Raw genomic sequence first — 24564 nt, forward strand, 5'->3', positions numbered from 1 at the left:
CACCGGAATTCAAGTGAAAGATGACTTGCAAATACATCAGTCCCGCAGTATTCAAGTGAAAGAGTGCATCACAAATGCATCTCATTGTTGGATATCAAATAAAAAGGGTGCATTATGAATGCATCCTCCTAGAAATCAAGTGAGAGGGTATTTCATAAAGGGTGATTAAACTTTTAAATTAAATATGCTTTTACAATAACTACAGGGTTATTAAGTTTGAAGTGGCTTCTTTGTTTTGCTCAGACTCCCTTGTTTTAATAGATCACATTGTATTAGACTGTTCCACTTGACCAAATATTTTGCAGCATTTGCAACATTTAGAAAATTAGATATTATGCGATTAGATAATTTTAACATATTTTGTATCTTGCAAAATGTATCCGGGTGTGGATACATATTTGGTTTAAGTCCAATAAAGAATTCTCGACCCATATCCATCAAAACTGAGATTTGGAAACTGGATCAGAAGGATAATATCAAATCCATTTTGACCCACTATCACATGCACAGAATGATGGCATTCTGTAAATCAATATACCAAGAAGAGGACCTAGCTAGACCTACAATCCTTGCATTTACAGACAAAATTCCAGATTAAGACATAAGCATGTGAATTTATAGGCAGTATACTTTTGTGATATATGGACACCACATAGTTCAGAAAAAGCTTACAAACATTATAGGACTCTATTCCGCAAAAACAGCTTTGTTACCACAGACCTCTTGTGGTGGTTTTTTAATGAAGTCCACAAACTTAAGGTTAAAAAAGAATTCTTTTAACAAATAACAGCAAGAGAACAAGAAACCTAATAGTAGCCTGGCGATGCCTCAAGGAGGCTATGAGCTCCACTTATACTGCAGATTAAGCAGTTGAGTTCTATTTGATACTTCTTCATGTAATAGAACTTTATTAAGTAGTGAATGTGGAACTTACTTGGAAACCCTACTATCATAACACCTTGCTAAATCACTTTCTGAGTAGGATGCGGCTTCAAAATGATGAAAACTCCTATGTATGAGCACACAAGTTTATGCCTTTTGCAGTTAAACTATAGCTTAGCAAGCTCGTAGGCCATGTTTGAATGCATGAACATCTTGTTTAATATATTTCTTTGATTTACTCAAGAAGTTTGGTAGCATTTGGTTGATTCTTTGATTTACTCAAGAAGTTTAGTAGTATTTGGTTGATGAGTGTGATCAAATATCTAGAAAGATCACAAAAATCTAGAAAGGCATACTGTATTCTCTTTGATTACCCAACAAGCTTGTAGCATTTGGTTGATGAGGAGTGTGATCAAATGTCTCAAAAGGCATACTATATTTCACCTTTAGGTCATTTTCTCGGAATAAGATAGATCACCTCATAGGTGAAATATACTATCTTACGAAATCATGGATGATAGGACCTTCCAAGGAGCTGAAATCAAGCTCCTAATTTGCAAGCATACGATAAAATCTTCATAGATTATAAAGCTTTCACTGGACAGCTTGCTGCAACATCCAAACAGGGCTTTAATGTTCCATGCTAGGAATATAGTAGTTGCAACCAGATATCCAGACTACAAATTTAATATAGACAATCCACTTCATTTATTTTGTTGTACATGGCAAATAAGCTAACGAAAATTTAGAGCGTCTCAACCATGCATCAGAGCCATAGCAAATAAGCTAACAAAAATTTAGGGCCTCTTAGCCATAGATCAGAGCCATTATAAGAAGGAAGGCATATAAAGCTCCAGTCTTGCAACTTCCAACTTAAAAATCCACATAGGTCCTCAAGACTTAGACTACCCAAAACTCTTGCAAGCAAGAACCTGAAAATTTGAAGCACAGATCTTAGAAAGAGGTTATAATCATACTGTTACATCCATCCATGACTTCATAAATTCAATGCATAAGCTGAAAGAAACCCCTCAAATCAAATGATTTCTTTTAAATAGGTGTAAATATGATGGACCTTTTACATAGTAGTTGACTGGTGTATATTTTTGATTTGATGGTTTAGAGCATTGGCTCATCCGCCAGCCTGTGGCTGGCAAAGACCATCACGCACATTACCAACAACAGAACTTCACATTACAAAGAGTTCCTGTGGCACATGCCGAGTTCCTTTCTTTACCTTCAGTTTATGACATTGGTATGCTTCCAACTGCTATAAAATTATCATTTACATATCTCAGCAACAAATAGTTTTAATGTGTAGAAGGAAAAAAAAGTTAAGTACCTAATATTATGCCGGTGGCACATAGGACACGTATGATGTTCTAGGAAGGAATATGCAGTTTTGGCCAACAAAAATTTGGTCGTTCTACTTTCGAGTTTCAACCAAAGAGATTTTCTGTTGTCACTCATGGATTATATTTGGCATTCTGTGCTGTTTCTGATCAATAATTAGCCGACCTGAGCATATTCCACTTACTGTTTAACTGAATAAAAGGTTTTTTCTTGGAGAACTAAAGAAGAAAGTTCTGACGCACACACACGCAATTACTTATCACATGTATAAAGATAGAGTTCCAGATGTATTTTGTTTTTTTTTTAAGGACAACAGAAATATATCTAACCAGTTCTGGCCAAAATAAGAGCTTGAATTGGTTGAGAGCACTGATCTTGTGAATAGATAGAAAATAAGGGTTACTGTTAGTTATCTAATCTATAATCTGCAATCTATTTATCAGCCTCTTAGATATGGCTTGACACTGCAGGCTGTCAGATGTCATCAAAACTCAGGAAGAATATGGAAAAGTTATTTAATTATACCCTTACACTTAAAATATGAGGACTATTATGTTCCCTGGAAGAAATTATACGTCCATCAGGTAACTGCATTATAAACTGTTATAATGATGACTATTTAGATCCAAATGCACATTTGTATACATGGATCATCTCTTAAGTAAACCATAACCTTTCCATTTTTAAGTCGGTGTCAACATTTGCAAATGTATAATGCCCTTATCTGAGCAAACCTCACGAATATATTGATATTAGATTAAATTACATCAAATTATATTGAGATTGCAGATAGGTCTTACCTCATGTAGTAGAGAACCAAGAACATAGTAGTTGCAGATTTGAATAAATCGTTCTCTCATTTGCATTTATTTATGTTCATGATTAATCTCTAGTGTAACAATACATGAAATAACATAGAAAGGAATCTGTCCCCAACAATCCATTGAGGATTAAGCAAGCGAGTTTCATAACTAACAACAAACGTATACATTTGATTGTTGAACAGAGCACTAGGGCAAAGGAGCAAAATGAGCATTTGTAGCACTAGCACTAGAACCAAATAGATCACATCAAAATTCCACAAACTTAGATGGAAACAAAAAAAGAAGAAAAACATACAAAGTGGAGATTAGGGCTTGAAAGTGTATGGCTGGGGGAGTGAGATGGGCCCTCTCCGGGACTCATCGTTGTCGAGAAGCCGCTGGACCCTCTTCTTGGCGCAGTATTGCCGATCAAAATGCTTAACCTATCCCAAACAACAGATCAAACCTCCCATATAGATTAGAAAAAGGGAATTGATATTGCGAAAGCGATTTTACTATTGCCAAAGCAAAAAAACCTCAAATCATAACTAGATACAATGTATCATCTGCCCTGGCAATATTACAACTTATTCTGGCAATATCAATTCCGTAAAAGAAGGGCTAAACTCCAACAATCCTTCTTGCACTTTAGTTCGTGTGTCATCTGCCCCTTCCATAATATATTGCTTAAATTTTCCACCCTATACGTTATTTTTGTCTCAAATAATTTCAAATTTGGAATGATTGTTGAACTCATACGCAAAACTTAATGGAAATGAATTGGCAACTGGTAGAGTAATGTTCGATATATAGCAGGAAATAACATAAATTGAATAAATTACCTCATAAACCGCCAATTTTGGTGGTAGTAGAAGTACTAGAGGAGAAGAGCTCTTTTTTATTTAGCTTAGATCAGTTATATGAGTAACAACTTAGACAGATGTTTAGATATAGCAACAACACAGGAGTAGGGATCAACTTACACAAATGTGAGTCACACACCTTCCACATAAGTTCAACTAAAACCTTAGAGGCCCGAAACCATTAAGATGTGATCTACAGAATCTAAAGAAACACAATATGAAATTTCGTGCAGATCGGAAACCTATTTCTTAGAACATCAAACAATACCTAATTAACGATCTATAATTTTCAAATCCTAAGAAATCGATTATCAAATCTTCTGAGATTTCATATGCAGACTTTTTAACCTGATGCAGATTACTTCCGGCGGTTTGGATTTCAATTTAAGGGCTTCTAAGGTTCAATAAAAATCCATTCCGGCGAAGATTTACGGGCGAATTCAACAATTGCCCTAAAACCTTTCAGCAATTGGAAATTGATGCAATATTTTACAGAGTAAATGGGGACTGAAATTATATAACAGAAAAAATAGGTCATAATAAATTCTATTTTAAATAACAGATAAAAAACTAACAGCAAGAAATGAGATCGAGAGGATACCCACCCAGGTAGGGCGGCAGTTGGCGACGAAGTCAGCGCGGGACTTCTTGCACTCGGCGGGGTAGAGGAGGCCGACGGTGGCGATCTCGGTGGGCTTCTTGTCCGACTCCCTCTCCAAGCACGCGTAGAAGGCGTCCCGCGCCTGGCAAGAGAGAACGCACACCAACCGTTCGCTCAATTGCGCGACTGAGGAAGAGTATACAGTTGAAGAGGTGGGCGGGTTTGGGTTTGTTATATACCTTGTAGCAGGCGGCGCGGCCTTGCGCGAGGACGTCCGTCATGACGGCGCCGTCTGCCATCCGCGCGCGCGAAGCGAAAGCCGAGCTGTCAGCACGCGACTGCAGCAGCAGGCTGCAGGCGTCCGGAGTCGTCTAGAACCCCCCGGGGCCTGGGGCAGACAGTCTGAGAAAAAAGTATACGGTGCACACGTTTTTTTTAAAATATTTTCAGGCCCAATTCGATTTATATTGGTCGGACCGGATTGGACCCGGCTTGATTAATTAACTTATAAAGCCTTAGGCTTCAGCAAGGCTGTTGCCTTGCCCGACTTTTTTTAGCTTCTAATTTTGAGGTTCAGTCCATCCTAACATGTTTAGCCGCACTCTGACTTGACTTGACAAACATTTGCGCCGGACTGGCTCGATTTGGACGATTTGGTTTGTTCTGGTTCGGCATACTCTTAAGTGGGAAAGAAAAATCTAGCTAGTTGAGAGTTAGGCCGCTGTAGTTTTAAATTTTTTAAAATAAAAATTAATTGGATTTCAGGTTGGATATTTTAAGAAGCATGAAGTTCTCTGTGCTCATAAGTTATTTTTAGTGATGGAACTTTCGAATCGATGATCAGATTCGTTATACTTAATCTAAAGTATATGCAATATCTAGAAAATAAATTGTATCATTTTTCGATATCACACAAAAAATAATGCTACACATTAAAAATTTAGAGCAGAGATATTGATCTTATTTTATATAATGTAAAAAAAAATTTTATTAAAATTTTACATGATTGAGATATTTTTATACAGCGAAACATATAAACGACTGACATCAATCATTCACATTGTTGATTCAGAGTATTTTCGATCACTAAATAAATTTTCTATCAAGATAATTGATAGGTTGCGTCAAATTGGTTCTTATATGATATTTTGTTTTTACCTCCTAAGTACTAATCACTCTAGCAAAATAACTATCTTTACATTCTCATTTCAAGTGAAAGTTTTATGTTCGAAGATTTAAAATTTTATTTTTGAATTTCCACAAGCAATAGAAGTTATAAATATTTTTAATTTGCTAAACTTTCTATAGGAAGTAATTGCAGTTGAAATTGAGACAGAAAGCAGGGTAAATAATTAAGAGTGATCTCTAACATTTCAAATACCTGCGTATTCACGAAGAAATGGAAAAATCCATTATGGCTGAAGTACAGTTCTGGAGATCCACCTGGGGGGAATGATTGAGTTTGGATTGTGGGTTCAACTTATGTAATTCAATTTTCTGTATGTGCTGATTTTACTCTTTGTTCCACCGTACTCCAAAAATAAAGTAAATCCCTGTTTAATCAAAAAAAAAAAATACCTGCTTATTAAAATGTGAAGAGCAATGCTATTCAGTGGCCGATCTAGAAAATTTTCTAGAGGATCAAATATGAAATAAAAAGTAAATATAATAAATAATAATAAATAGTAATTGCAATTGTTAAGAATTATTGCATGAAAAAGAATCCTGTACCATTTTAAATTATAAGTATTTTAGACATATTTTAGACATATTTTAATGTTTGGAAATGATGCATGATGACATTATACGATTAGAAATTTTTTTTTTTCACTCAAACCACTGTTATGTTAAAAGAAGTGTAAACTATTTTTTAATATTTTAATAGGTGCTTCTTTTTCTTACTTTGGAATTAAGTTTGTAACAATAAAAAAATGTGCCACATGAAAGCAAAATACGAATTTACTCATTTATTAAAATAGAATGAAATCAATTGGCCAATAAAATACAGTTAATTACAAAATGGGCCAATAAAATACAGTTAATTACAAAATAGACCCCACCTTTAGAGATGTGGGGATTGGGATTGTTTTTGGGAGGAGTTAATAAGATCAAGGGCTCTTTTTGCAAATAGCCCCCTGAAAAATTTTTATTTTAAAACTAGTCCTATCAAAATTGAAATTGCAAAAATGACCATGTCCCTGCCACGCAGGCATCACGTCAGTGCCACGCGGGTAGGGCTGGGGCCAGATAATTAAGTTGAACACGGTGAATCATTCACCGTGTTCAAACACGATGAATGGTTTACTGTGTCTAAATATGGTGAATTGTTCACTACGTGGCAGAGGCAGGGCCATTTTTGCAATTTCAATTTTGATAAGGCTAGTTTTAAAATAATAATTTCTCAGGGGGCTATTTGCGAAAAAAGCCCTAAGATCAATTGACCCCACTCCAACTAATATAGATATACCACTAAAGCTGTTTATAGGCATATTTTATCAGCATAAATCTTTTACCTTTCTTTTTTTTAGAGATAGATAGCACGCTACTCGGTTCGTTTATTTCATTTAGAAATAAATTTAGCTGGAAATGTGAATAATCAACTAGGATTCGAACTTGGATCTCGGGTACCAACCACCAAGCCCTTTGCCACTTGCTCTAGGTACGGTCGGTATAAATCTTAGGCCTTATTCTTCAAAAGCTTAGGATTTATTTGTCATATCAATTTTTATATTTTTAGTACTAAATACTTAAACCCTTGGATTTAAGGGCAGTAAGATGTACACTCCTGTTGGGGGCGTATATGTAGCATTTTTTAGATGTTAATTTTGGAAAACAATTATATATACGCAATCAACTAGTCTAAAAATTACAAGAATTTCAAAATTAATGGTTTTAGGTGTTGGTACATGAGGTCTCAAGTTCAAACCTAATTATTTTACATTTTTAGCTGAGTTTGTTCTGAAAAATTGAATGAAGCAGGTAGCTAGCTTGCTATCATTCTCTACAAAAAAAAAAATCCAACATCATTAACAATTTAACATAGTCCAAGCAAAAAATTCTTTTGGAGAGGTGGGGAGGCACAATCCAAGTTCATCCAAAGGTATATTAAAAATTGGGTCAATTGCACTATTGGTCCCTATCGTTTGCACTGATTGTATTTGACAGCAAATGAATTTAAATGTAAAAGTAATGTGATTAATATTTGTAATAGCTTAGTAATTATATTTGATGCCTTTCTTATGCAATCGGTATAAGAATACTGTTCCTGTTTGGAACCACTTGAATTGTACTGTTTGTAACGCCTTGAACGTACAGCTAGAAAAGACTATTTCCATTCGGCGATCTGCTGGCGTGCCCGGATCCGACCAAAGAGGCAGATCTCGGAGCGTGACAGATAAGGTGGTATCAGTTTCCAACTTCTTTTTTTTTTTTTTTTTTTTTTTTACGTTAAGTCGACTCCAACCTCTTAATTTTATTACAATTAAGCCCCAGCCATTAAAAGGACGTCAAAATTAACAGAATCACAACTTCTGCACCAGGCAGAGAGTTTAGGTCCAGGTCAAACCGACATGGACCCAAGAAATTGACTTATATTCTACAGCTCATACAGGTTGACACAGTCTCAAAAGCTACGTGACTAATTAAGCAGAAGAAGCACAAAGAAAAATTAATAAACTCCAAAAATCTCCATCTGTAATAAGTTTTGGGTCTTATTTCTAATAAATTAAGAAATTCAAATCCTATTCTAAATCAAATCCTAAAAGTTTAGCCATTTTCTAATACAAATATATCTAACCCTAATTAAAACTTCCAAAATTATATCCCTAATTTTTAAGAATTATTCCTCATAGAACAAGCCTAAATCTAAAAAAAAATACAACTAAAACAAAATTAGCAAAATAAAAATTTCTAAAATTAAAAAATAAAATTTTAATCCTAATTATTTTTTGATTGTGTCATTCACTTTCGCTGCAACTCAATATATTCGCGGTGTTAATTGAATTCAGAAAATAATATGATCTAATGATACAATCCTAGTCCCGCAATATATATGAACTGATTTAATAAAATAATTGACCAACTCCCTTGACTTAAATTTTAGAATTGTTGGTACAAGACCCAGGTGTAATTGAAGAAAAGAAACTGATTTCGTATCTTCTTCTTCTACTTCTTCTTCTTCTTCTTATGCTCCAAATCGGTAATTTTTTATTTTGTCTTTTGGGCACTTTAACCGGGCTTTGAGTTTTAATGCAATAAGTTTCATCTTCTTATTCTCGAGCACATCTTTATATTCAAAAATATGCTTGATATGCCGATCGTCCCTAGAGCAAGTGGCAAAGGACTTGATGGTTGGTACCCAAGACCCAAATTCGAAATATGCTTGATATACCGACCGTCCCTAGAGTAAGTGGCAAAGGGTTTGGTGGTTGATACCCGAGACCCAAATTCGAATCCTAGTTGATTCACATTTCTTGCTAAGTTCATTTTTAAATGAAATAAACGAAACATATAGCGTGCTATCTATCTCTCAAAAAAATATATATATATGCTTGATATATCGTGTTCAACAAGTCATTAATCGAAGCCCTCTGCCTGTAGACCTTTCGAATATTTCGAAAGCTCCATCTTGATACTCAAATTGACCCACCGATCTATGCAATCGCTGCAGCCCGTAGCATGACCCTGCACAGTCATCTCTTAGCTAGCTCCATGCATAGAGAGGGCCATGCAAGGGGTTCTCAAAGCCGGAAGACTTCGAATGAAGGTCGTCATCTCCTTGGCCTTGACTTTCGACTATCAACAGATGTGTGGTCGAAGCCTCGATCAATCTGCTTTCTCAATTCTTTGATCTCGATATTACGAAGATCTCTTTGACCTTGGGGTCTTGCGCTTGCAGGCTCCTCGTCGTTCACATTGCCAAGATTATTGTCCACAGCAAACGTCACGACCTTGAATCGCAGGCAGCATCCTGATTCGTGTTCTAATTTATTCTCCGACCGCCAGCCATGTCATGCGAAAGCACCACTCCAAGGGTCGAGCTAGCTAGAATACTAACTGACGCAACTCTAAAAGCTACGTGACTAAGATGAAAAAGCACAAGGATGAGAGAGGAATAAGTACTACCATCCGAGAGAGAAAAATCATCTTCTACAATAAGTTTCGGGTGTTAGGATTTGATTGGATTTGTGGTTTCTCTAAATTAAGATTTAAATATTAATTTGAGTATAAATCCAATTACATTAGGATAAATATTTAAATCTATTGGTGATAAATCAATTAAGATTTAAATATTTAATAGAGTAGGAATTCTAAATATATTAGGATTGGGGTACGTTTTGGTGGAGCTTTATAAATAACTCTTGATGGGATGCTTTTGGGGTTGGTAGTACTGCCAAGTTGAGATTCTTGAGGAACTTACGGTGAGGTGTTTTGAAGCCATTGGTGGACCGTCTAAAGAGAAGTTTGGCCATGAGTTGCATGCACCTAGTGCACGGGTGCATGTGAGAGAGAAGAAGTGAAGGGTTGTCTTCTTTATGGGTTTATAGAAGACGAGAAAAGGGTATGAGAGATTTAATAAAGAGGGCTCGGGTTGTAGCTTCTCTATCCAGAAGAAAAGTCAGGTGTAATCTTCTCTTATTTAATGAATCTTATTTTATCGGCATATTTTCTATTTTGTTGTTTTCTCTCTTTTATAATTGTATCAGCTTCTGCTGAGGAGACGGATTTATTATAAAAATCCGATTCGACGCTTCTGTTGCGGAATCCCAACAATCGGTACCGGATCCACAACAGTCAGTATTGAAGCAGGTTGCGGATTTACAAAATTCGGTACCTGGGCGAGCACTGGATTCCCAACATCGGATCCTACTTATAATAAAATTAGAAAAATCCAAATCCTACACTAAATCAACTCTCAAAATTTTAACAATTTTCTGAATATAAAAAAATATATTTATCTAATCCGAAGTTAAAACTTTCAAAATTACCAAACAATAAAATTTGAAAAAATTGAAAAACGACCCAATTGTCAATATGAACCCCTGTAACTCTTGATTTACATGTCATTTACATTCTGTGAGAGACAATATATTCTCACTAGCAATTTAGTTCCCAACATCACCTGGTCTATGGTGTAGCCTTGTAAGAGTTTATTCCTATATATCCTCTCAAATCATCTGGTATCAAACTCATCCTCATGGCATCTCATCCATGGTGATCACTAGTTGGTCTTCTCAGCCTCTCGTTGTGAGCCCCACCTGCGCAAATTACTGGCTGATCGAACCCTCCACCTTCATCATTGGGCACTTGTCTTCGTGATCAAAATGCTCTTTCACACCGAATAGGGCTTTAGGTCCCGCCCTACGCAAAAGTTGCAGCAGAAGCTAGGCCACACAAGCATCTCAAGAGAGAAGAGTACTAGGTTTGATTCTCAAGGCATCTTTTATTAGCTTTTTCCCCTAACACTCGCAGTTATTCGTAATCGAGAGTTAAGTATTCAAAATCCAAGATATGGTTTTGATTTTGTAGTTTCACTTTGCATACAAGTTAGTCCAAAGTCATGGTCCCTTTGGTCCATTAATCCACATATTCTAAAGTGATGCTACAGGTATAAATATATACTTTATATATATATATATATAAACAAAATGCTCAAAGCTAAATGCATGGTCCCTCTTATGAGATCACTCCAAATATTCCCAGGATATCGACCTCGGCACATTTCTTTTGGAATCTTGGACCTACCTATCATGCTTATATTTTTCAGAAAAAGCTCTAAAATACTTATTCTTCATTGCACTATATATATTATAATAATAAGTTGCGATACCCTTTTAACGTATGGGAATCTAATAAACTTGTCATGCGTGCATGCTCCTTTGGAATTCATATTCAAAATGGCAACAAGAGGGGACCAGCGCTTAAGAAAATTCAAAATGGCAACGCGCCCTTTTCATGTGTGATCTTATGTTTCCATGTGTAATCTTATTCTTTCATGATTAAATCAAGTTGTCATGTGGAGAGGGTTGTAACAAAGAGGCATCGATCGTCGCCTTTTTAACGCAAAGAGCAGTTTATAATAGCACTACAAAATTTTTGGTGATATAGTGCAGTAAAACTTTTCTACACAAATAATTCGGTTTATAATTTCGATTCACTAGCTCAACCATAGCTTCGCAGAAGTGTCCTCTGAGTACAGCTATATCAAGATTTATTAGCAACTTTTTGAGTTAAACATTGTTTTTGAGCTTTCGCCTTTCGAGCTTTGTTAATTTTACCTTCAGGTGACAAAAAGAAGCCACAAGTTTTTATCCATCGCGCACTTGTTACTCGATCGAAGCAAAGTTGTTTTCCGAACTAGACTAGAATTATCATGTAATAGGAACAGGACTTTTTTTTTTTGATTAAACAGGGAAACAACCCTATTTTACAAGTTGTGTGTAAGATTACAAGGTGCTACTTAGCACTCCAACCCGCAGTGGACAAGGACAGCCAACAAAAGGTCCCTTGAACGACCCCCAAGCGAAAAGAAGAACAAAACAGAATCGAACAATACAGTAAACGAAACACAAACATCTAGCACAAACAAAAAGCAATCAAACTCGAGCAGTTTATGCACCTAGGTACTGGTAGAGCTAAACCCCGACTTCCAACATAGAGCTGTTTCGAAAATACATGTACCCAGGACGTCGCCGCGGACCTGCCGATTATCGAATAGTCTTCTGTTCCGTTCTTTCCAGATCTCCCAGAAAGTCGCTGCGATGGCAAGATCTAAATTGAATAGATTTTGTTCAGTAACCAACCGCCTAAGACGACACCATCGAGATGCGATTCCATTAGGCATCGGCTGTCTGCAAGGTTGAGTGAATGTAATTCGTCGTAGAAGTCCAGTCCACACCGAAGATGCATATCTGCACAGAAGGAAAATGAAATGGCCTGAAATGGCCTTTCAATTCTAAAGGTTCATGCATGGTTTTGAGTGTACTCATATACAACTTAATTAGTGCACCGTTCTAGTTAGTATTTGACCATTGATGATAAATGTTTCAAAATTAAAATCTAACCCATTACAAATAGATGTATACGACGTTTAAAGATGCTATGTATTTAAAACAAGTTTTTTTCAAATAAACTAAATAGTTAATAAAGGAATAAATGGGAAGGAACACGAAAGATCCTTTTTTTGGCTCTTTCTTTGGCCCTATTCGATCTCTTATCCCTTTTGTCCAATTTCTAGGAAAAAAGTATTCTAACTTTATAATTGTATATACCAAGAATTTAAGTGTTGTGGCACAAACCCATGTCGGAAACTTACCGAAACAGTACAATACGGTGCGTGTCGGACCGTGCCGATACGTGTCGGTCACAAAAAATATATGTGTCGTAATGAAATGAAATATTTATTTTCTTTAGTAACAAATAATGCCAATTATTTATTATGTATTTTTATCAAATTTTTTAAACTTTATCGAAAAAATTACTTACTAATTTTAAGAATAGAGGGTTTTGAGTTGTGCCATCGGCACGGGGTCTGTATCGTGCCGATATCTTATTGACACGATATGGCACGGTGAATACGGTACATGCCGATGAGCATTTTAATCCTTGATATATACACATATATATATAGTCTTTTTTAAAATATTATAAATATATATTTTAATAAGTCAAATTTAGGCTTTGAGGCCTTTGAAGTATGATTTTAACAATGTTCCAAATAATTTGCTTGGAATTAAAATATTACCACTTCTAAAAAAAAATTATTAATTGGGTGGACCCACTGTTGACCAGCCATCTAACTAGAAACTATTGAGTTAAATATCGGCATTTCACTTAACGAATCTATAAAGAAAGATAAATTCTAATTAATTAATTAATCCTTCCTAAGACAACTAATTAATTACTAATTAATTATGCTCCTCCCCCTCCCCCCAATAAAAGGGGGGTCCACACCACTCACTGCCTCTACCTGCACCAAGACAGTTTTTTTTTTTTTTTTTTTTTTGAGGGAAAACACCATGCACCTAGACAGGCTCATGGCCCGAAATTCAACCAATGGGAAAAGATACCAAAAAAAAAAAAAAACCTAACACACCGTTATCTGTTCGTTTTACCGTTCAATTCTATGCAACAACTAAATTAACCACCAACAATTCAACTAAAAATACAAGGGTCACCGACCGTCCTAGAGTAAGTAGCAAAGGGCTTGGTGGTTGGTACTCGAGACCCAGTTTGAATCCTAGTTGATTCACATGACCAGTAAGTTTATTTTAAATGGAAATAAACGACGGGTAGCGTGCTATCTATCTCTCAAAAAAAAAAATAATACAAACGGGTCGGATCTGGAAGCTCAGGGTGTTTACCTCCCCGCTCCCTACGTTATTTTTTTTTTTTTTTTTTTTCGATTGAAACAACTTGTTTGGCCTTCACTATAGCTCCAGGTTGAGAGCAGATTTTTAGTGAATTGAGACGGATCAAAGGAATGCAGGGGTTTTTTTTTGCCTCTAGCTCCGTTTTTGAAGCGAGATGAATTATTCCTTTTCTTATATTTGGCCTCTACTTATCGCCTCATTCGGCATGGAGTAGAGTGAGAGCTCCATCAACCCCCATATATCCATTTGTATCCCTAAGTTTAATCTGCCTACATGATTTATTATTTTATTTTACTATTGTGAAAACATATATATGGACACCCTCTCCACTATAAGTCATTTTAATTGAATTAGGCAACTAAATTTTTTTCTTTTTAAGTGACATCTCATTAATTTGTATACGTTGTGATTTAAGTCATAAGTCATTTAGTACCAATTAAACTAATAATAATACAATAATTTGAAGAGATTATGCTATATTTATGAACAAGGCCATTTTGCATAAAAAAATTTACTAGTTTTGCATTTTTACAATGTGTGCCAATTTTTTCGCTTTTCCATATTCGAATCATTTTTTTTTTAAGACCAAATATTCATATTCTCTCTCCTTGCTTTCTTTCTCCTCCTGCTTCCTTCACTACTCCTCCTCGTCCCTCTGTTGCCCCTGTGCTCCTTCCCTATCTAGCCCACAAGTGTGAGGACGATGACAAAACTTGACTCGCTCGTCACCATGGCCAATCTTGGCGTTCTCTGGCAAGGGAGCTGCGAGAGACGAGGGTGACACAGCTCAGAGCTTGTCGGAGACGAAAGGTGGCAGAGGAGAAGGGCGATGATTGCTGGCGAAAATACTCTCGAAGCAAGTATGCGAGTGTGGCCGCAATGGGGAGGTGGTGGTGGTAACAAAAGAGGAAAATCTAGCGGATAATGCAATGTTACACTATTTAAAAAAGTTGCACTATTTAACGATAAGTTGCACAATTTGATAATTGTAAAATAGCACAACTTTTTTTGTCAAATTGTACAACGTATGGAGTAGAGCTACTATACTATCGGAATATAGAGGATCTGGTGTTAGGATTTCCATATATTGTGGCCCAATTAATCATATTCAAATCTGCATTTATTATAAATAAAGATCAATCCTAATAGATATAGAACTACTTGATATGGTATATTTTATCCCTATCCCATCTATTTTAAATTTAAATAGAATCATAATCAGACTTTGATGGGAAGTTAATCTGGACTCTATATAAAGGGGTATTGGTCCTGCCACCTTTTTATACGTATTCTGGTGAAGAATTATCATCGATTCCACACCATAGGGTAGAGTGCATGAGATAGCAGGAGAAACCAAATTACCTAATTCGGTTCGTGATTTACAGATCATAGCCGAATTTCTCGCTTCCGCAGATTGATCAAGAATTTATTCTTTATGACGCTCTGTGAGTTATTTTATCTTATTTGATCCTAGATTTTGGTATGTATTTAATTTGCTTCTTGTTTTACATACCTAGAAAATCTATCATTTGGTTCTTCCGATTTTTTGACCCTTAGATCAACCTCTTTGATCATTTCTAACATTTGGCTTAATACTATTATCCTGTGAGGACCACTCAACTCTAGTGGGTACTCAACCTCAGGGGGGACCATATTCAGCCCAACCGTACAATTTTTGATCCAAGGGTTAAAAAGTCGAAAGTATTAAATCCTCTATGCTTCCAATAGCATAGTAGGTCTACACCAACATATGTATAAATAGCGCAACTTTTTTAAATAGTGCAATATCACGTCGTCTGCCAGATTTTTCTTTCTCACTATCGTCACCGCCTAACAGTTGTTGGCCACGCCTGTGGACCCACTCGCGAACATGCTTCAGAAGTATCCATGACCATTCACAACACTCTCCTCCTAGGCCACCTTCCTCTCTGCTCTGGCAAAGCTCTGAGTAGCCACAACGAAAAAAATACCCCATTTTGTAAAAATACAAAATCGATGAATTTTTTATGAAAAGGCCTACGCACAAACATACAAACTTGCATTTAGAAATTAATTACTTAATTGGTTTGAGCTCCTGGATCTCTTCCTTGGTTTTTTGTGATTCACAAATTATGAGCATAATAATAAAAAAAAAAGCTTTGTACTCCTAATATTCTCAACATCAATGAGCACAAATGCATAATTATTTTCAGTCATGCGAAACACTATAGACAAGTGAAACTGCACTTACAACTTATTTGAAAGAAATCTCACCAAACATAAAAGGGTTGGAACGGCAACCGCAAACCAGCATGCAGTAGTTGTACGTCCTCTCATTAAGAATGTCATTCAATTTTTCATCAGAAAAACACAACTGTGTATTGCCAATAAATCTTCATATTAAATATGTCCCCCTACCCTGTCTCCAATCTCTAGATTTGAATTTCCATATCTACCATAGACATTAATTTGTCTGTAATTTTGTAGCCACTTTTGTTTGCTTTCTATTGATCATTTAGTTTCCACCAAGCAAACACAGGAGTTTTGAAATTAATTGCATCTTTTATAATGCATCATTTAGTTTTGAAATTAAATGCATCATTTAGTTTGTTGAGGAAAAGGTCTCAAAACCATCACAACTTTGTCCAATTTAAAGCATGCACTCCATTTGAACTCTTAAAGTATTACAATTTTCCAATTAAATAATGCTTTTATTTCAATTCACTATAAAGTTTCTGTGTTACCACCACCCTGAATCCTAGAATATATGATCGGGATATGGTCTTTTTCTTATTAGATTAGAACATATAGTTTATCTAACATATCTACTAGATTAGAAGTATCTTTCGATTTAATCTATTTTTATCATATTAGAATTATTTATTTATTTATTTTGAGAGAGATAGGTAGCACGCTACCTGCTTCGTTCATTTCATTTAGAAATAAACTTAGCTAGAAATGTGAATCAACTAGGATTCGAACTTGGGTCTCAGGTACCAACCACCAAGTCCTTTGCCACTTGCTCTAGGGACGGTTGGTTATCATATTAGAATTATTATAGTGATTCTAGACCTATAAATAAGAAACTCTTCTCTTTCAAAATCAATGGATCAAATTTATTAATAAAAAAGTTAGTTTCTTTTAATGGCTTCTAACATAGGCTAAATTAGAAGAGGAGGTTTCTCTTTAATTTCCTTTGGAGCAAATTAAGATGTTAAATCTATCTATCGATTTTAAAGTTATAGTTAGGAGTGGAAAATTAATTCTAACAATTTGGCATTAGAACCTTTGTGGAGTCTAAAGTCGAAGACCTTATCTTCTCTTTCACATTCACATTTGATTCGAGATTAGAGTTTTCGACGCACTCAACATCTTGCGTACTCTCTTCTCCAAGTGATCAAATCTAGGGTTTCAACCTACATCAACTTTTGCTTAGCATGAGTGCCTAAGTGAGAGAATTTGAGCCTGTTCGAGTCGTTAAGAGCAATTAAAACCGAGTCATTTCTTGATGAACGAGTTCGTTCTTACTTAATTTGAGCCGTCTTTAATCCAGCTAAGTGCTCTCTACTTAATAAATTTATTAAAGTTACATTTTTATTAAAAAAATTCCCTTGCAGGTCATCTAAAAGAGATTTTGGAAACTCCATTATTTCGTTTTTATAATGATGAATTAATCAGAGAAGAGTAATATCGAATGATCTATGGCAAAAGTAAATAATCAACCAATTACAGGCCATGGAGCGACGCTAAAATCCAAGCCTTAAAAGCTTTTATATCACAGATGAAGTAGGAACTTGAAAATTTTTAAGCAAGCTCTCAGTTAAAAGACGGGGATTCAATATCAGCGTCAGAAATACGATTGTGAGTCAATCCAAATAAATCTCAGTTGGTTGATATTTGGTCTAAAATTTGTAATGGTGACGATCTAACTACTCCGCAGACTATCGTTCGACAAACAAAATTCCTAACTCCACACAGCCAGGCATTGCCTGATAGAATTTGGTTAGATTTGTAGTTGATTTTTTAATTGAATAAGAATTAATATTTAAATCTTTTAGAGATATATTAAGATTTATATATTAATTAGAGTATAAATCTAACTAGATTAGAATAAATATTTAAATCTATTGGAGATAAATAAAATATAGATTTAAATATTAATTGAAGTAGAAATCCTAATTATTCTAGGATTTGGGTACATCTTGGGTGGAGCCTTTTATATAGGGCCATGGTATGCAAATTGTAATGTGCCTAGGTACTAACCAGCGAGAGTGAGCCTTTTATTGGGTGGTGTGCCGAGAGAGGGAGCTTAGGCATTGCATACATCTAGTGCACGGGTGCATGTGAGAGAGAAAAAAAGAGGTCTTCTTTTATGGGTTTATAGAAGACGACAGAAGAATATGAAAAATTCAAAAAGATGACTCGGGTTGTAACTACTCTATTACAAAGAGTAATCAAGTATAATCTTCTCTTATTTAATGAATCTTATTTTATTCGCATAATTTTCGTTTAGTTGTTTTCTCTCTTTTATGATTATATCAGAGCTTGTGCTGAGGAGACGGATTTACGATAAAAATTCGATTAGACGCTTCCATTGCAAAATCCCAACATCCGGTACCGGATCAACAGCAGTCAGTATCGGAGCGGGTTGCAGATTCTCAATATCTAGTATCAGGGCGAGTACCGGATTCCCAACATTTCCTCCATCAGTTCCTCTACCGTCGCCTCCGCTGGTTGTTCCACCATCGTCGCAACCATCAATCATTCATTCACTATTGCCTTGTCCGGTTGTTTCTCAGTCGCTTCCTCTAGCAGTTGTACTTCCATCAACACTTTTACGTATCATTCCTTCGGCGTCGTTGCTATCTATATCTGTTTCATTACTTTATTCATTATCGGATATGCCAAAGATGTTACCGCGGTCAGTTCCTCCGATTTCTCTTACTTAAGAAGACATTGATGTGGTTTTGTCAATGATTAAGTTGATTGCACAAACAAAATTATTTGGACTTAATCATAAACTATTGTACTATATTGCCTCACTCTTTGAGGATAAAGTGTGTTTCAAGGGATAAGGATTGTTACGATCACCCTAAATTCTAGAACGACCTGAATATGAAATCTTTTTCTTATTAGATTAAGATTATTGTGCTAATTAGATTAAAAAATATTTTATTTAAAGATTAACTAGATTTGGAATTGCTTTTGATTTATTCCACTTTTATTTAATTTATCATATTAGGATTATTATATATAGTGATTTTAGACCTAAAAATAAGAGGTTCTTCTCTTTTGTCATCAATAGATTAATTTTATCAATAAAGTTCTTCTTAATGGCTTCTAAGTTAGGCTAAGTTAGAAGAGAAGGCCCCTCTTCTTCTTGGAGCGGTTAGACATCTAATAGAAACGTTAGGTATTAAAATTACAGATAGAAAGGAGAGATCATGACATTCGATTTTGTTCATAGTGGCCGGATGTTTATTAGTAACTTAACCACCTAGCTGGCTAAGGGGTTTTTTGTGGAGTGCGAGAGAATTCTTGTTTTAAGTGGCTAATTTCAACATTTTAAAGTTGAGGGTAAACACCCTAGTGGTTTAACGTCACCTTGCCATTCTATAATTTATAAAATTGCACTTTAACATCATATAATTTATTTTAATTCGATAGAAGAATCAACCAACAAATAAGATAGTAAAATAGCACATTTTAAAAGTCACAAGAAGGTAAATTATAGTATTTATTATAAGAGTAATGCTTCTATATTTGTTATTTTTCACTACCGTTCATTTATTTCTATTCAATGGTTTACACTTAATTTTTCTTCTTTAAATTGTGACCTGCAATAATAGGTCACTTTGAGAGAGGTACCGGTTATCAGGTACCAAAAAAATGGATTCTTTAGTCTTTAATACGTGGATAATTTAATAATTTTACTTTCACTATATTATCAAATATCTCTTCTCTCTTCGTTTCTTTTTTCTCTCTCTATCTTTCCTCTTCATTCATAGTAGAGATGTAAAGGGGTTGGATTCGGGATGGATTTTCAAAAATCTGAACCCAAATTTAACTATCAAACCTGAAACTTAAACCCAAATCCAAATCCGACGAATATTAGAAAATCATATTCACACTCGTACTCGACTTAAAATCCGAAACCCAAACCCTAACCAGGACCCAAAAACTCGAACCTGAAATATTATTCCTCTTTACAATATTTCAAAATATATTCCTAATCAATTACCCACATTCAAATTTTTTTTTAAATAGTAATACAAAATTAATGTCTAAGCTAGAAAAATTTTAAAATCTTTTTAAACACATTAAATATGTTGAATTTAAATATTTATCTATATTAAAAAATTTTAAATTAGTGATACAAAATTAATCTCTAAATGAGAGGAATTCAAAATTTTCGTAAACATACGTTGAATTTAAATTTTTATCAATATTACAATTTTTTAAATAATGATACAAAATTAATTTCTAAAGTAGAAAAGTTTTAATTTTTAAAATATATTAAATATGTTTAATTTAAATTTTTAGCATGCACAATTTTATTTAAAATATATTAAATATTAGGTTAAATTACAGAAAATTTTCTGTCAATATCTGAGTTTTCATTTTCTTTTCCTGTCATTAAAAAACCTATACTTTGCCCCCTTAAAAAATAAAAAATGTTCACAAGAAGTACACTGTGACAAAATGACCAAATTACTCCTCATCATCTTCGTCTCCTCTCCAATCCGAAGCCTCTTCTCCTCCGCCATGGCCTCTTCTCCTTCCTTCTTTGCGCCTCTCTCGACCCCAATTCCGACTCTGTTTTCTCCATTTGCTCCCCCGCTCCTCCAGTACCTAGCTGCCTTTCCATTTCGGCGACTGTAAGGAGAAAGATTGGGATGGACGCGGGCGGAGAGGTGGGCGAGGGCGAATTTCGGCGACTGTAGGGAGAAAGTTCAGGGTGGGCGTGGACGGAGAGATAGGCAATGGCAAGGGCGAGGGTGAGAACATGTGTGTGGGCATGGTCAGAGGTGTGGGTGAGGGTGAGGCGGCGGAGGGCGAGGCGGCACAGCCGAGGACGTCGGTGAGAAAGGATAAGGATTTCACAGATATTTTGAATATAAAAAATAAGACATAAGTAAAACTCTAATGAAACACTGATGGCGGGGACCAAAATGAATATTTTTTATTTTTTAAGAGAGCAAAATATAGGTTTTCAAAAGACATGGAAAAAAATGAAAAAGCAAATAGTGACAGAGAAGTTTTTCGTAATTTAGCCCTTTTTTTTGATTTTTAGTATTAAAATAAAAAATTAATACACATACAGATTATGGTTGTACAGATAACTATACATTTAAAATTGGATGTAAATCTTGCAAAGCTAATTTATCACAATTTTATATTCTAATATTAAAATTTTTTAAAATTTGTCTAATCTAACTCTTTTTCTCTTTCTCCTTAATTTAGTAGTGATCACCACTCCCGAAGCTACAGTAGCAGGTTTTATCGAGCCATGGATAAAAGTATTATTTAGTTCCTGCCTAGTTGTTTGTTAGCTAATTAGAATCTGGGATAAAGTTAATTTCCTCTCAAGCTCTAGAATTATCAGTACGAAATATCCGGTGTTCCCTTGCGCCTAATACTAGGGTTTCTGAAACGTTTAACCTCCCCACCCCTCTCTCTCTCTATATATATATACCTAAGCAAAGAGAGAAGGGGAGAGAGAACAAAGGGGAGTAGAAGTATGCTGAAGAAGCAAGCGAAAGAAGAAGCTCATGAATGAACGCCACAATTAAACATTTCTCTTCGATCTCCTTGCGTTTTCTTTTATGTTGATCGATTGGGTAAACAGTTGCAGGTTTGGAGGCGGAGGCGGCGCAGATTAAGGGCGCGAATCTGAGTGTTGACAGAAGAGAGTGAGCACACAGCGGCGGTCGGCGCCGAGGCGCGGGGGAGAGTGCCGTCCGCTCGCCTGCGTGCTCACTTCTCTGTCTGTCAGCACTCCTCTCCCCCTCTCCTCGCTCACCTCCCCGTTCCTTCCTGCTGCTTGCAGCACTCCTAATTTTAACCCCTCCCTCTCTCTCTCTCTCTCTCTCTCTCTCTGATTTTTATTTCATTCTTATCTTGTGTGTGAGATTTATGACAGAGAGAGAGGAAAAAACTGAAAGGCGGACAGACTGTACTGCCGATACGCGTGGGAGCGAGGGAGGTGTGCCGGCTGTCCGGCCCTGAAACGTCCTCTCCGGGCTCGGATTCCAACGGATAAGTTCTTATTATTGTTGTTGTGTGTATCAGTGTATACGCTTGCTCTTTTTCTTTTTATAGGTTATAATTCATATCTATTTCTTTCTCTTGATTTAGTAGTAGTGCCTCGAAGAAAAAGATTGAGGCGTGCAGTACAGGGAGCCGGAGAGCGGGACTTTTTAGGGCTCTCTCTCTCTCCCCCTGCAGCTTGTCCGGATTTAACGGAAATCACTGTTTGACCAAGTCCTCCTCCTCCGCTCTCTCTCTTTCTCTCCACTTCTCTCCTCCTCTTTACAACTTCCATAACCTTATCTTCATCCTTTTTTTTTTTTTGTTTTTTTGGGTATTAATGATGATTTTGTGGAACCTTTACCACCTGATCTCTCATCACCCACTATTTCCATTTCAGAATAATATTTTACTTTTTTCTTTTTGTTTTTTTTGTGCATTATCTCATGCTCTAGCTAGCAAAGCAAGATCTCTTATGGATATAAAGCAACCACCATATATCCCCCAAGGTATGTTTCTTGAACCAGCTCTTTTTTGTTTGTCTAAAATAACATATACTGCTTTTGATGAACTTCTTCATGCCCATTGAATCATTCCAATGTCCTCATTCAGTGTGGTCTGGCTTAATCCTCTAACTTTAATCCTCATTTGACATTTCATTCTTCCGTTTTGTTCTTGTTAGATTAAGCAAAGCAGGCAGTTGTAGTCTCCCTATCATCTGATATAAGATGTTATGGAGAAAGTCTTTTACTTTTCAATTTACTGGTGGGGATTGTTCGTTTCTCGTTGAATAAACGGATGCGAATACTTTGACAAATATATCTAATCGTTGTTCTCTTCTTTTGTTGGAAAATTCTATGCCGTGTGCAAACTAGTTTTTAATTGGAGCAGTTTGTTGAACCTGACCATTTCTTTTGCGAGTTATGTGAAGTTGAGTTCTTGACAATATCTCTAGCAATAAATTTCCCGACGAAAAAGTCGTGGCGGTGAAGAGGGCTATAGGTGGAATTGATCTTTCATGGGTAAGCGCCGTGCTTTTGTTTTTGTTGAGTTATGGATTTTAAGAAGTCTTCAATTGATGTCATGTATTTAGGGTATATTTAGGGTTCTATAACAATCTGCAAAATTAAGGCCAACTACTTCGTCGAAAATTCTGATAAAATGATTTTATTGTTTCTGGGGTTCATTTGGTTGTTGTTTCGGTTCAAAAGTTGAGTTACCTAATCCTTGAGCAAGTCCAAGGGAACTGTCAAATCAAACAACGCAATAGTTAATGGGGTGTCAAGTGTTAACAAATAATTAAGTATCCACGTACAATTGAACAAAAGATTATGGGATCCTTACATCTGTTTCCCTCAATTAATCAAAAATGTTGAACTATATAGAAGGGGATGATAAAAAGACCAAGAAAGTGAAAGCGATATCCTTTTTGTGGGAATAAATATGTCCAGTTGGTGAACTAAAAATTTAAGCTACCCTGACCAGGCGCATCGCTGACTTTACTGCCTAGGTGTTTATTGTCTATGTAAATATAGTTTATGTTTGAGGTGTATATGGGAAGTATGGGTTATACATGGTCTAGCATCGGGATTGACTTTTTATTAACATCTTTTTTATATGCTTTATAAGTTAAAGGAACCTTTATTATTATGATAGGGGCTATCTTTCAAATTCTTTCTTTATTCTATACTGCAATAAAAATTTTAATAAATTGGTAAAGATATATTACATAAGTGCACATCATCTTTATCTAACATATGATCTCTTATGTGTACATTTTGTATACAGTAGCAGGCAGTCTTCTATTTTGAGGGCCAAATGATGTTTTTAGCCTTCCTAGAACTATTCTCTTGCGCCTTCTTTCAAGTTTTTTCCTTTTAACTTCTACGAATGTAGACTCGGACATTCTATTTAGGAGTCCGGCTAGAATACTATCGATAGCACCAAGCGCTTAGTGCTACCGAGTTTTTCGCCGTTAGATTTAACCCTTTGACTATTTTTATTTGTTAGAGTATACTATTCCACCAATAACTCACTCAACCCTTGGGGGCCCACATCATCGTAACCGTACATTTTTTCATCCAAGGGCCGAAAACCTAATAGCATCAATAGCTTGGTGCTATTGATAATATTCCAGCCTAGTTCTTCTATTTAGCCTTTATAAAGCTTTCTGCTCCGTCTTGTTCCAATGCCTTTTCTTTTACTTTGTAAAGAGTGTAACTTCGTGGTATATATGTTTGCTCTGATTACTCTAGAGCTCCTAATTAAAAGAAAGAAATCCTTTTCACAAGCTTCTGAAACCATGTATTCTCATGCAGTAGAAAGGAGTTTCCATTTCTATGCTATACTGTCTAGAAATTTGCCTTTATGCCAGATTTCTATGCGCTTCTTTTTTATTTTCTTTAACACTTTCGTAGAGTGTCAAATTAATAGGCCGATCGAGTCATTAAAGATAGAGGAAT

General features: G+C 35.7%; 1 protein-coding gene across 1 annotated transcript; it reads right to left on the reverse strand.

Annotated features, from left to right (window-relative positions):
* On the reverse strand, positions 1436-4941 carry LOC109724533. The gene is made up of 4 exons (XM_020253388.1): positions 4742-4941; positions 4507-4644; positions 3355-3481; positions 1436-1814 (listed from the first exon to the last, which is right to left on the reverse strand). Exons 1-3 carry the CDS (start codon positions 4799-4801, stop codon positions 3365-3367), a joined length of 315 nt encoding a protein of 104 aa, XP_020108977.1. The 5' UTR covers positions 4802-4941; the 3' UTR covers positions 1436-1814; positions 3355-3364.

Source organism: Ananas comosus, linkage group 2, assembly GCF_001540865.1.
Source record: "Ananas comosus cultivar F153 linkage group 2, ASM154086v1, whole genome shotgun sequence".
In the NCBI taxonomy this organism is placed as follows: Eukaryota; Viridiplantae; Streptophyta; class Magnoliopsida; order Poales; family Bromeliaceae; genus Ananas; species Ananas comosus.

Excerpts from the sequence above, each read along its gene's own strand:
- LOC109724533 (XM_020253388.1), bottom strand. The coding sequence starts at position 4,801 with ATGGCAGACGGCGCCGTCATGACGGACGTCCTCGCGCAAGGCCGCGCC. Across the intron at positions 4,645-4,741 it reads GCCGCGCCGCCTGCTACAAG|GCGCGGGACGCCTTCTACGC; the intron begins GTATATAACAAA and ends CTCTCTTGCCAG. Across the intron at positions 3,482-4,506 it reads CCAACTGCCGCCCTACCTGG|GTTAAGCATTTTGATCGGCA; the intron begins GTGGGTATCCTC and ends TGTTTGGGATAG.